Source organism: Oncorhynchus nerka, linkage group LG14 (genome assembly GCF_034236695.1).
Source record: "Oncorhynchus nerka isolate Pitt River linkage group LG14, Oner_Uvic_2.0, whole genome shotgun sequence".
Taxonomy (NCBI): Eukaryota; Metazoa; Chordata; class Actinopteri; order Salmoniformes; family Salmonidae; genus Oncorhynchus; species Oncorhynchus nerka.
The window spans coordinates 26,454,498-26,468,025 of NC_088409.1; the positions used below are offsets into that span (position 1 = coordinate 26,454,498).

Sequence of the window (13,528 nt, forward strand, 5' to 3'; positions counted from 1 at the left end):
GTTTCTATAGACCTGACAGGTAAGGTGTCTATAGGATCGTACAGCTGAATCAGCAGATACTTGTCCAGGTAGACAAGCTCACCTCAATATGAGCTTTTTGATTACACACCAGCATTGAGACAATTGAAAGGTAGACGACTTTCGAACCAGTTATCTGAACGGTTCACTGAGAATAAAGACCAAAAAGTGTTGACTGTCATGATGTTGACATTTTTACATGGGGGTGATGCAGGGGCTGAAAATGAGCCATGGGGGAGACCTATGGACCGTGGACCAGTCTCAGGACATCTGCCAGGGAAACTGAGTGTGACGGTCAAGCGCAAGGCCAGAGCGTTCAAGATGTTTTAGCAAAATGTCAAGCAGCCTTAGTATACTGCAGAAAATGATTCCAATAAAAATATGGATCTTCCCAAAAGATAATGCTCAAGTTATGACTACTACTCCTTTCCACCATTTGGCCCCTCCCTCCCTCCTCCTTCCTCTCTCCTCTCTCTGACATCCATCCTCCTCTTGACCTCCTCCCCTCCTCTTGACCTCCTCTCCATATATATAGATCCCCACCTGTGAATCCTTCTCTTTCTCAAGTCAGCTTGATGTTGCATGTTCCCTTAGTACCTGACTGTCAATTAGGTGTAAAGGACTAACTGTTTTCTTCTGTAAAAGGTAAGTGAGTCACTCCACCAATTCGGTGCCTTTTGAGAAGTATAACTTGATTTTAAAAAAGTGATTTCACAAAATGTTAACATTGTCATAATATTTTTTTTGCCATCTCAAGTGGTAAAATAAAATTAAAAAATACTATAATAAGTGCCAAATAAAGTAACAGGGTTGACAAAGTAACAGGGTTGATGATTTCATCTTAAATCAGCCATGAATCAATCCCCTTGTGACAGTCAGAACTGAAGCTTGTTGTTTGCAACAGGGAGTGGCAATTGAATACAAGCTTCACAATAAAAGTGTAATTGTTCAAACATTTCTAGCCTGTCTACCTAGGGGTAATAGTGTTGGTGTGTTGAGCTTGACCCACTTAGTGTTCCACCACAAAACAATACAAAATGGCCAAAAAGAGTAGAACCAGCTCACCTGCTATTACACTATGATTTGACTATTAGATGTCAAATGTTTCATCAGAAAAAAAACATTTTAAAAGGAACAGTTTACCCATTTTGAATTGAGAGTTCAGTTCACACATCAGGGTGGACCTTAAAATGAGGGACAGACATGAAAGAAATAATAATTTTCAAAAATCTCTTAGGCGAAAAATGTTTGGGTTAAGTGGGTAGCAATCTTCCTAGAAGAAGATTCCTCACATAGGGGGCACAGAGGGACATGTCAAAATACTGAATTTGGGCACTTTAGCAAGATTTTATTCATATAAAAAAAATCAGATTTATTGAATTCTCCATGTGGTATGTATTAAAGCGATAAGAGAAGGAGAGAATGGCCTTCCTAAGGTTGTGTCCCAGATGGCACCCTATTCCCTGTTAAAGAGCACCACTTTAGACCAGGGGCCATAGGGCTCTGGTCAGGAGTCGTGTACTATATAGACTACGGGGTGACATTTGGGACACAATCTTGGATACGTGAGCGGTTGTTTTCTCGAAGTGTATCAGTTCATTTTGTGTGTTGCTCAGTTGGTAGTACAGCTCAGTTGGTAGTACAGCTCAGTTGGTAGTACATGGCGCTTGCAATGTCAGGGTTGTTGTGGGTTTGATTCCCATGGGGGGAATTCAGTACAAAATGTATGCATTGACTACTTTAATCCGCTCTGGATAAGAGAGTCTGCTAAAACAAATAAAACGTAACAAATATTTTTTAAATGTCAAGGGCACTACATTTAATATAACAGGGTCTTAAAATGCAATATTGGTGCACAATTTCTACTTGAAATATCGAAGGGATGCAAAAGGCTCTTTTTGTGGAACAATAAGTGTTAACCTTTTACGTTTTACAGAACTGTTTAGAATAGGATAGAATAGAGAAAAACAACTTTATTGTGGACATCTTCCTTTGCCTGGATTAATGGGGAAATATGGACCTCTGTTTCAGGTTCACCTCTGGTCTGTGGAATGGTGCAAACCTGAGTGATCTGTCAGTTAGTTTGCTGACAGCTCACACATTCTAGATTTGATTTGAGTCCCTAGTACATAAGGATAAGGATGTATTTCTTTCTGAGTTAAGTCTGGTGGTAGAACATCTCTGTTTCTGACACTCAATTTCTCTCACAAACATGCACGTCTCTCTCCTCCCAGCCATTTCAAATAGACTCCCCGTCTGAGACGATGGCCCCGCCCTTGGCAAGATCTGCTCCAAGTGAGCTCAACCATTGGTGGAGACAGTTTAGGTTCCGCCTCCAGAACAGGAAGGGGTGGAAAGAGATGCTGGATGAAACTTTTTTGCTGCAGAACAAAAGGTGAGTATCCTGTTGGTAAAAAATAACAGTGACTGTCCGGTATTGGATGATATTATATTATTACAAGTGGGAAACTCTGAAAATATTAATTGTAACCTGGAAGCAACGAGTTGTTTGTGTTCAAAAGCTTTGAACTCACTTAGAACGCTGATTGGCTAAACCCAAACCGATAATCTGGGAGGTATTCCCTTCATATTAAAAATGACAGCCATAGGAATCAATGGTGGGCTGAAAACGTATTTTTTCTGGATGGTTTGTCCACGGGTTTTGCCTGCCATATCAGTTCTGTTATACTCACAGACATTATTTTAACAGTTTTAGAAACTTTAGAGTGTTTTCTATCCAAATCGACCAATTATATGCATATCCTAGCTTCTGGGCCTGAGTAACAGGCAGTTTACTTTGGCCATGCTTGTCATCCAGACATCAAAATACTGCCCCTAGCTCAAGGAGGTTATTAATCATTTGTATTTTTTTTATTATGTTTTGTTCTTGTACTTAACTGCTAAAAATACTGCTATCGGGGTCATTTCCTTAGTAGCCCACTTGGCAAATCAATGTTGTTTCCACTTCATTTCAACCCAAGAAATCTATCTATGTGATCTATTTTGAATCAACATGGAAAACTTATTGGATTTGTAAAAAGTCATCAACATAAGGGCATTTTGTCTTGGCTGAGATCCCGCTATTGGGATCGATATGACAACAGTCAGTGAAAGTGCAGGGCGCGAAATTCAAAACAACAGAACTCCCATAATTAAAATTCCTCATGCATAGAAGTATTTCAAACCATTTTAAAGATACACTTCTTGTTAATCCCACCACAGTGTCCGATTTCAAATAGGCTTTATGGCAAAAGCACCACAAACGATTATGTTAGGTCAGAGCCAAGTCACAGAAAAACACAGCCATTTTTCCAGCCCAAGAGAGGAGTCACAAAAATCAGAAATAGAGATAAAATGAATCACTAACCTTTGATGATCTTCATCAGATGACACTCATAGGTCTTCATGTTACACAATACATGTATGTGTCATGCCCTGACCTTAGAGAGATGTTTTATTTCTCTATTTGGTTAGGTCAGGGTGTGATGTGGGGTGAGCATTCTATGTCTTGTTTTCTATGTTTCTTCATTTCTATGTTTTGGCTGGGTATGGTTCTCAATCAGGGACAGCTGTCTATCGTTGTCTCTGATTGGGAATCATACTTAGGTAGCCCTTTTTCCCTCCTTTCAGTGTGGGTAGTTGACTTGTGTTAGTGGCACAGCTTCACGGTTGTTTATTTTGTTTTGTTGGCATCATTCCATAATAAAGGAAAATGTACGCTCACCACGCTGCCCTTTGGTCCACTTCTTCCTCCACCGACGACTGCCGTGACAGTATGTTTTGTTCAATAACTTCATATTTATATAAAAAAAATCTCAGTATACATTGACGCGTTATGTTAAGTAGTTCCAAAAACATCCGGTGATTTTGCAGAGAGCCACATCAATTTACTGAAATACTCATAATAAATGTTGATGAAAATACAAGTGTTATGCATGGAACTTTAGATAAACTTCTCCTTAATGCAACCGCTGTGTCAGATTTCAAAAAAGCTTTACGGAAAAAGCAAACCATGCAATAATCTGAGTATGACGCTCAGAGACCAAACAAGCCAAAAAGATATCCGCCATATTGTGCAGTCAACAGAAGTCAGAAATAACATTATAAATATTCACTTACCTTTGATCTTCATCAGAATGCGCTCCCAGGAATCCCAGTTCCACAATAAATGTTTGTTTTGTTCAATAATGTCCATCATTTATGTCCAAATAGCTACTTTTGTTAGCGCGTTTTGTAAACAAATCCAAACTCACAAAGCGCGTTCACTAGAAATGTCAAAAAGCTCCGTTACAGTCCGTAGAAACATGTCAAACGATGTATAGAATCAATATTTAGGATGTTTTTAACAAATCTTCAATAATGTTCCAACCGGAGAATTCCTTTGTCTGCAGAAAAGCAATGGAACGCAAGCTACCTCTCACGTGAACGAGTGTCACGAGCTTGTGGCACACTGCCAGACCCCTGACTCAAAGAGCCCTTATGAGCCCCTCCTTTACAGTAGAAGCATCAAACAAGGTTCTGAAGACTGTTGACATCTAGTGGAAGCCTTAGGAAGTGCAACATGACCAATATCCCACTGTATCTTCAATAGAGAATGAGTTGAAAAACGACCAACCTCAGATTTCTCACTTCCTGGTTGGATTTTTTCTCAGGTTTTTGCCTGCCATATGAGTTATGTTATACTAACAGACATAATTAAAACAGTTTTAGAAACTTCAGAGTGTTTACTATCCAAATATACTAATAATATGCATATCTTAGCTTCTGGGACTGAGTAGCAGGCAGTTTACTCTGGGCACCTCTGGGTACCTTATTCATCCAAGCTACTCAATAATGCCCCCAGCCATAAGAAGTAAACCTAAATCCAATGACAAGGCCACATTTTTTTGTTGATTTCCTGTTGAATTCACAATAGCTGACAACTCAACCAAATGTAAATCAAAATTAGACGTTGAACTGATGTCTTTGCCCAGTGGAATGTGACATCAGAGCTCAGCATGTGGGAAAAGTCTGCGCTCAGAAATGATATACAGTTTCCCACTAGTAATTACCAGCTGGAGGAGCATTCAAGTGAATTTTTCCCAGTCATATGCTGATAATTACAATATGTTATGAATGCAGCATTTGAATTTTAATTTGCAAACACACTCTCTCTCCCATAGGACAAATGGCGTCCCTCTCTTTTTTGCCGCCAAAGAGAACAGTGCAGGTTGCATTAAGAAACTTCTGGACAGTGCGTCCACTAACATCTTTGAGAGAGGGGCTCTGGGGGAGACCGCGCTGCATGTGGCAGTTATGAATGATAACATGGAAGCTGCTTTAGCTCTGATGGACGGAGCACCTGAACTCATCAATGAGCCCATGACCTCTGACCTCTTCCTTGGTACATAAACTCTCACACACAAATACACTATAATATCATAAAACTCACACAGATATTTAATCACACAATCATATATTCTCTCTCTCTTACTCGCTCTCAATCAGGCATGACACCTCTCCACATTGCCGTGGTGAATCAGAACTTTAACCTGGTCCGCAGTCTGATTGGTAAAGGGGCGGATGTGGCCACGCCCAGAGTCACAGGCCTGTACTTCAGAAAGAGAAGAGGAGGGCTGCTCTACTATGGTAAGATGATTGTTTGTGGTCTGTAAGGAGTAGAAAAATGCATTTTGGGAAATGTGGTTATTTAATTCTGTTTGCTTTACTTTAGGTGAGCACATCCTGGCATTTGCGGCCTGTGTGGGGAATCAGGACATAATTTCCATGGTGATCAACGCAGGAGCCAGCACCAGGGCCCAGGACTCCATTGGTATGAAACATTCCTCTTTCTTCTCCTCGTCCTGCCCCTCTCCTCTCTCTTCTCCCTTTTTCAGCAGTTTAATATCTCATTCTCTCCCCCCTAGGTAACACAGTGCTCCATATTCTGGTCCTGCAGCCCAATAAGACTATAGCATGCCTGGTGTTGGATCTGCTGTTGGCACGTGACGTTGAGCTGGACCAGGCTGTGCCACTGGACATGGTGCCCAACTACCATGGCTTAACACCCTTCAAACTGGCTGCCAAGGAGGGCAACCTTGTGGTGAGGATGGATAGAGGGATAGAACGAAGGGGACAGTGGGAGACATGGGAACAGTAAAAAATACAAAATAAAACAACATCTGTCCCTTCCAGGTCTTCCAGCACCTGGTCAACCGGAGGCGAATCAACCAGTGGAACCTGGGACCCTTGACCTCTAACCTCTATGACCTCACAGAGATCGACTCCTTGGTCGCCGACGACGACTGCTCTGTGCTTGAGCTCATCGTGGGCAGCCAGAGGAGAGAGGTACAGTACATTACAAAACACAAACATGATACATTGTAATATACAGTTCAGGGAAACTGATGATGATCTCCTACTTCAGGCAAGGAGGATACTGGAAGTGACTCCTGTTAGGCAATTGGTCAGTCTCAAGTGGAACCTCTATGGAAAACACTACTTTAGGTAACAACACATACAATGAGGGAAAAAAGTATTTGATCCCCTGCTGATTTTGTATGTTTGCCCACTGACAAAGAAATGATCCGTCTATAGTTTAATGGTAGGTTTATTTGAACAGTGAGAGACAGAATATCAACAAAAATATCCAGAAAAACGCATGTCAAAAATGTTATAAATTAATTTGCATTTTAAGGAGGGAAAAAAGTATTTGACCCCCTCTCAATCAGAAAGATTTCTGGCTCCCAGGTGTCTTTTATACAGGTAACGAGCTGAGATTAGGAGCACACTCTTAAAGGGAGTGCTCCTAATATTTGTTTGTTACCTGTAGAAAAGACACCTGTCCACAGAAGCAATCAATCAATCAGATTTCAAACTCTGGATGTCAGGGACAAGATTGTAGACCTATACACAAGGCTGGAATGGGCTACAAGACCATCGACAAGCAGCTTGGTGAGAAGGTGACAACAATGGTGCGATTATTCGTAAATGGAAGAAACACAAAAGAACTGTCAATCTCCCTCGGCCTGGGGCTCCACGCAAGATCTCACCTCGTGGAGTTGCAATGATCATGAGAACGGTGAGGAATCAGCCCAGAACTACACGGGAGGATGTTGTCAATGATCTCAAGGCAGCCGGGACCATAGTCATCAAGAAAACAATTGGTAACACACTACGCCGTGAAGGACTGAAATCCTGCAGCGCCCGCAAGGTCCCCCTGCTCAAGAAAGCACATATACATGCCCGTCTGAAGTTTGCCAATGAACATCTGAATGATTCAGAGGACAACTGGGTGAAAGTGTTGTGGTCAGATGAGACCAAAATGGAGCTCTTTGGCATCAACTCAACTTGCCATGTTTGGAGGAGGAGGAATGCTGCCTATGACTCCAAGAACACCATCCCCACCGTCAAACATGGAGGTGGAAACATTATTTTCTGCTAAGGGGACAGGACAACTTCACCGCATCAAAGGGACGATAGACAGGGCCATGTACCGTCAAATCTTGGGTGAAAACCTCCTTCCCTCAGCCAGGGTGTTCAAAATGGGTCGTGGATGGGTATTCCAGCATGACAATGACCCAAAACACAAGGCCAAGGCAAAAAAGGAGTGGCTCAAGAAGAAGCACATTAAGGTCCTGGAGTGGCCTAGCCAGTCTCCAGACCTTAATCCCATAGGAAATCTGTGGAGGGAGCTGAAGGTTCCAGTTGCCAAACGTCAGCCTCGAAACCTTAATGACTTGGAGAAGATCTGCAAAGAGGAGTGGGACAAAATCCCTCCTGAGATGTGTGCAAACGTGGTGGCCAACTACCTGAAACGTCTGACCTCTGTGATTGCCAACAAGGGTTTTGCCACCAAGTACTAAGTCATGTTTTGCAGAGGGGTCAAATACTTATTTCCCTCATTAAAATGCAAATCAATTTATAATATTTTTGACATGCGTTTTTCTGGATTTGTTTGTTGATATTCTGTCTCTCACTGTTCAAATAAACCTACCATTAAAATTATAGACTGATCATTTCTTTGTCAGTGGGCGAACATACAAAATCAGCAGGGGATCAAATACTTTCCCCCTCACTGTACAGTGATCATGTTCTGATGTTGTGTTTGAGATGCTGCCATTTGTTTATGTCTAATGTTGTGATGTTATTATTGTGTTGTGTACAGGTTGTTGCTGCTGCTGTACCTCCTGTACATTGGGACCTTCACACTGTGTTGTGTGTATCGCCCCCTAAAGGACGCTCCAGAGAATTACACTGTATCTGACATGGACCAAACCATCCGCGTGCAGAAAACTCTGAAGGTGCGGGAGACATGAAGGCATCTTCATATGAAAGCCTGTGTGCAAACCTCAATCAGAGGTGTTCATTTGAACCCTTTGTGATCCACGTGCCCTGTTCTCTGTCCCTGTAGGAGAGTTATGTGACCTATGGGGACAACTTGCGTCTGGTAGGAGAGATGATCAGTGTCCTGGGTGCCCTGGTTATTCTGCTACTGGAGGTAAAACATACATCACCCAATAGTTTTACATGTCACTTATATTTACACTGTAGATTAGATCACATTATTGGCTGTCAATATAATCTGTTTTATTCCCAATCCCTAAGATCCCAGATATGCTGAGAGTGGGGGCCAAGCATTACTTTGGACAAACGGCCCTGGGGGGGCCCTTCCATGTCATTCTGTAAGTCAACCTTGGTGCCTATGTAGTATTTATTACCTACCTGGTGATGTTGTTGTGTTTTGTCATGTATATGTAGCATTTATAACCTGTGTAATAATCTGTGTTTCCTCCCCAGTATTGCCTATGCGTTCCTGGTGGTGCTGCTGTGTGTGTTCAGGGTCAGTGGGGTGCAGGGGGAGACAGTTGTCATGGCTGTGTGTCTGGTGCTGGGCTGGAGCAACGTCATGTTCTTCGCCCGAGGCTTTCAGATGCTGGGGCCTTACGTCATCATGATACAGAAGGTATGTAAGGGAAGCAGACACACACATGTGAATGCACACACACACACAAGCATTAGCATGACGTTACTGTAGAACGTATGGTTTTGCTGTTTTGATTCCCATGTTAAACTGTTGTGGTGTTTTGTCTCATTTCCTCCTAGATTATATTTGGAGACCTGACCAAATTCATGTGGCTGAGCTTCATCGTGCTCATAGGGTTTTCTACCTGTAAGTACATTCTGTAAAAGAGAATCTCAAAAACCATATTAATAGTACAAATGTATTAAACCAAATATAATTCCTATTTTTATTTGCCGGTTATTCTCCCTCCCTCCCTCCCTCCCTCCCTCCCTCCCTCCCTCCCTCCCTCCCTCCCTCCCTCCCTCCCTCCCTCCCAGCCCTGTGGATGGTGTACATGACTCAGGACCCAGACTCTCTACCTGCGTACCGCTCCTTCCCCATCACTCTGTTCTCCCAGTTTGAGCTGAGTGTGGGTCTGATAGACCTGCCAGTGGACCACACCATCACAACGCCCCCTATTGTCCATGTGCTGCACTGCACCTTCTCTGTGGTCTCCTACATACTGCTGCTCAACCTGCTCACAGCCATGATGAGTGATACACAATGGAGAGTTGCCCAGGAGAGGGACGAGCTCTGGAGGACACAGGTGTGCCACACACACACACACATTTTGACACACACACATGCACACACACTCAGGCACACACACATAGTCTCTCCTACATCAAATAAAATGTGTACATACTCCATAAAAATAGCTTAAAACCATGATGGAAGTGTATACAGCATCCCAATCAGTGCCATTCTAATGATCCTTACATCCTTTGTCCCTGCTCACTGTGTGTAGGTGGTGGCCACTACCCTGATGTTGGAGAGGAGGTTGCCCCGCTGCCTGTGGCCCCGGCTGGGGGTGTGTGGACTGCTCTACGGCCTGGGGGAGCGTTGGTACCTCCGGTAAGACAACAACACTTCATCTAACTGGCCTATTACTGTACTCTCTGTCTTAGGTGTGGTGGTGTTAACAGTGTTTCCCCATCCCCATCATACACAGGCTTTGTATTATAATGACTCTCTTAATGTCTCCATTGCAGGGTTGAGGATCGCAACGACCCACTGGTGCAAAAGATGCGTCGCTACATCCAAGCCTTCTCTAAGGATGAGGACCAGAGCAAGGAGCGGGAGGAGACGGAGAAGACTGACATGTCAAAAGGACCTGGAAGCCCTCTGATCAGACCCAAACACAGGGGTGGGATAGATGGAAACAGGAAGTCCCTGGCACGCTGGCAGATGATTCGCCACAGCGCTCTGGGTTTAGATGTGGAACAGGAAGAGCCTGAGGATGACCAGGAAGTAAGATAGATCTGAGGTTTAAGACAACAAAACAGATCGTTATGTTGTTATTATATAGTATACGAGGCACACACATATTTTGAAACACACATGCAAACACACACTCAGACACACACATATTGTCTCTCCTACATACCTGAAAACCATGATGAAAGTGTATACAGCATCCTAATCAATGCCCCTCCCCCCATATTCTCCATGGTAAGTGGTTCCTTCCTAGGTGAACTACTGAGCAACGATATGTGTGAAGACAGTATCATGAGTGAAGGAGGAGAGAGTGTCAAGTGACACACAGCGTTTCATCTGATTTTAGCTGCCGGTGATGGGCAGGACTGTTTGTAAATTAATTTGATCAAGCTATGTTGATTCCTTCTTGATGAATAAATAAAACAAGAAGTAAAGAAGTGCACCTTCAGAGGGGTTGCTGATGACACTGACGAAGGCTGAAAGTTTGTCTATCTACCCACCCTTGAATGAAATAAATACTAAAAATGTACCTCGAATCTCTTTTTTGAGTGCGGACCAGCTAAACAATTTAGGAATTCTATTACATTTTGCTACCGGCACCTGTTCTGAGTGCAGTGGTCACAATAAGTTTGTCTGTCATATTAGCCACCTTGCAATTTTATAAAGTTTATTTTAGCTTGCCAGCTAGATCATCGTAACTAGCTACCTTGTCATTTCAGGCTATCAATTAAGTTGGCTTGTCTAACTAACTTAGCAGGCATGCCAGCTGGCAAGGTTGCTAGACTTTAGATAATACAAAAATTGCTTTAATTATTTTCTTATGATAGAATACACACCACATGGCCAAAAGTATATGGCACCCCTTCAAATGAGTGGATTCATCTATTTTCAGCCACACTCTTTGCTGACAGATTTATAAAAATCGAGCACACAGCCATACAATCTCCATAGACACAAATTGGCAGTAGAAGGGACCGTACTTGAAAGCTGACATTCAACGTGGCACCGTCAGAGGATGCCATCTTTTCCATCAAATGTCTGCCCTGCTAGAGCTGCCAGGTCAATTGCAAGTGGTGTTTTTGTGAAGTGGGAACATCTAGGAGCAACAATGGCTCAGCTGCGAAGTGGTAGGCCACACAAGCTCACAGAACAGGACCGCTGAGTGCTGAAGCACGTAGTGTGTAAAAAACGTCTGTCTTCGGTTGCAACACTCACTACCGAGTTCCAAACAGCTTCTGGAAGCAACATCATCAAAATAACTGTTTGTCGGGATCATCATGAAATGGATTTCCATGGCCAAGCAGCCACACACAAGCCTAAGATCGCCATGCACAATGACAAACATCAGCTGGACTGGTGTAAAGCTCGCTGCCATTGGACTGGAGAAGTGGAAACGCGTTCTCTGGAGTGATGAATCACGTGTCACCATCTGGGTTTAGCGGTTGCCAGGAGAACTCTACTTGCTCAAAAGCAAAGTGCCAACTGTAAAGTTTGGTGGAGGAGGAATAATGGTCTGGGGCTGTTTTTCATGGTTCGGGCTAGGCCCCTTAGTTCCAGTGAAGGGAAATCTTAACGCTACAGCATACAATTATATTCTAGATGATTATGTGCTTCCAACTTTGTGGCAACAGTTTGGGGAAGGCCCTTTCCTGTTTCAGCATGACAATGCCCCGTGCACAAAGTGAGGTTCATACATAAATGGTTTGTCGAGATCAGTGTGGAAGAACTTGACTGACCTGCACAGAACCCTGACCTCAACCCCATCGAACACCTTTGGGATGAATTGGAACGCCGACTGTGAGCCAGGCCTAATTGCCCAACATCAGTGCACGACCTCACTAAAGCTCTTGTGGCTGAATGGAAGTCCCTGCAGCAATGTTCCAACGGTCAGTGGAAAACCTTCCCAGACGAGTGGAGACTAGCTTGTTTGATTGCCTTGCGAAGGGAATAGTTCCACTGTTTGTATTCTTTCATGTTTCCAGTCACCTTGCCCTGATTAAAAGCAGTGGTTTGCTCTTTCAGTTTCACGTGAATGCTGCCATCAACCACGGTTTCTGGTTGGGGAAGGTTTTAATTGACGCTGTGGGTACAACATCACCGATGCACTTGCTAATAATCTTGCTTACCGAATCAGCGCATTCATCAATGTTATTGTCTGACACTATGCGGAACATATCCCAGTCCACGTGATCGAAGCAATCTTGAAGCGTGGAATCCGATTGTTCGGACCAGCGTTGAACAGACCTGAGCACGGGCGCTTCCTGTTTTAGTTTTTGTCTATAGGCTGGGAGCAACAAAATGGAGTCGTGGTCAGATTTTCCAAAAGGAGGGCGGGGAAGGGCTTTATATGCTTCGCGGAAGTTAGAATAACAATGATCTGGGGTTTTGCCAGCCCGGGTCGCGCATTCGATATGTTGATAAAATTTAGGGAGCCTTGTTTTCAGATTAGCCTTGTTAAAATCCCCAGCTACTTAAATGCAGCCTCGGGATATGTGGTTTCCAGTTTGCATAGAGTCAAATGAAGTTCTTTCAGGGCCGTCGATGTGTCTGCTTGGGGGAGATATACACGACTGTGATTATAATCAAAGAGAATTCTCTTGGTAGATAATGCGATCGGCATTTGATTGTAAGGAATTCTAGGTCAGGTGAACAAAAGGACTTGAGTTCCTGTATGTTGTTATGATCACACCACGTCTCGTAATCATAAGCGTTTCGTTAAGCATACACCCCCCCCCCCGCCCTTCTTCTTACCAGAGAGGTGTTTGTTTCTGTCGGCGCGATGCGTGAAGAAACTAGGTGACTGTACCGACTCTGATAACGTATCCCAAGTGAGCCATGTTTCCGTGAAACAAAGAACGTTACCATCTCTGATGTCTCTCAGGAAGGCAACCCTTGCTCAGATTTCGTCTACATTGTTGTCAAGAGACTGGACATTGGCGAGTAGTATGCTAGGGAGCGGTGCACGATGTGCCCGTCTATGGAGCCTGACCAGAAGACCGCTCCGTCTGCCCCTTCTGTGGCGCCGTTGTTTTGGGTCGCCGGCTGGGATCCGATCCATTGTCCTGGGTGGTGGTACGAACAGAGGATCCGCTTCGGGAAAGTCGTATTCCTGGTCGTAATGTTGGTGAGTTGACGTTGCTCTTATATCCAATAGTTCCTCCTGACTGTATGTAATAAAACCTAAGATTTCCTGGGGTAACAATGTAAGAAATAACACATAAAAAAGCAAAATAGTGCATAGTTTCCTAG

The 13,528-nt window shown here is 43.5% G+C and overlaps 1 protein-coding gene across 1 annotated transcript; it reads left to right on the plus strand.

The window, feature by feature from the left end:
- Positions 1–576: 576 nt before the first annotated feature.
- Positions 577–10,808, plus strand: LOC115142019 (transient receptor potential cation channel subfamily V member 6-like). The gene is made up of 16 exons (XM_029681488.1): positions 577–663; positions 2,253–2,413; positions 5,181–5,401; positions 5,506–5,646; positions 5,732–5,830; positions 5,925–6,100; positions 6,193–6,345; positions 6,425–6,504; positions 8,165–8,300; positions 8,411–8,497; positions 8,605–8,681; positions 8,797–8,962; positions 9,103–9,169; positions 9,340–9,608; positions 9,810–9,916; positions 10,054–10,808. The coding sequence occupies exons 2-16, from the start codon at positions 2,283–2,285 to the stop codon at positions 10,319–10,321; spliced, it is 2,178 nt and encodes a 725-aa protein (XP_029537348.1). The 5' UTR covers positions 577–663; positions 2,253–2,282; the 3' UTR covers positions 10,322–10,808.
- Positions 10,809–13,528: the final 2,720 nt, after the last annotated feature.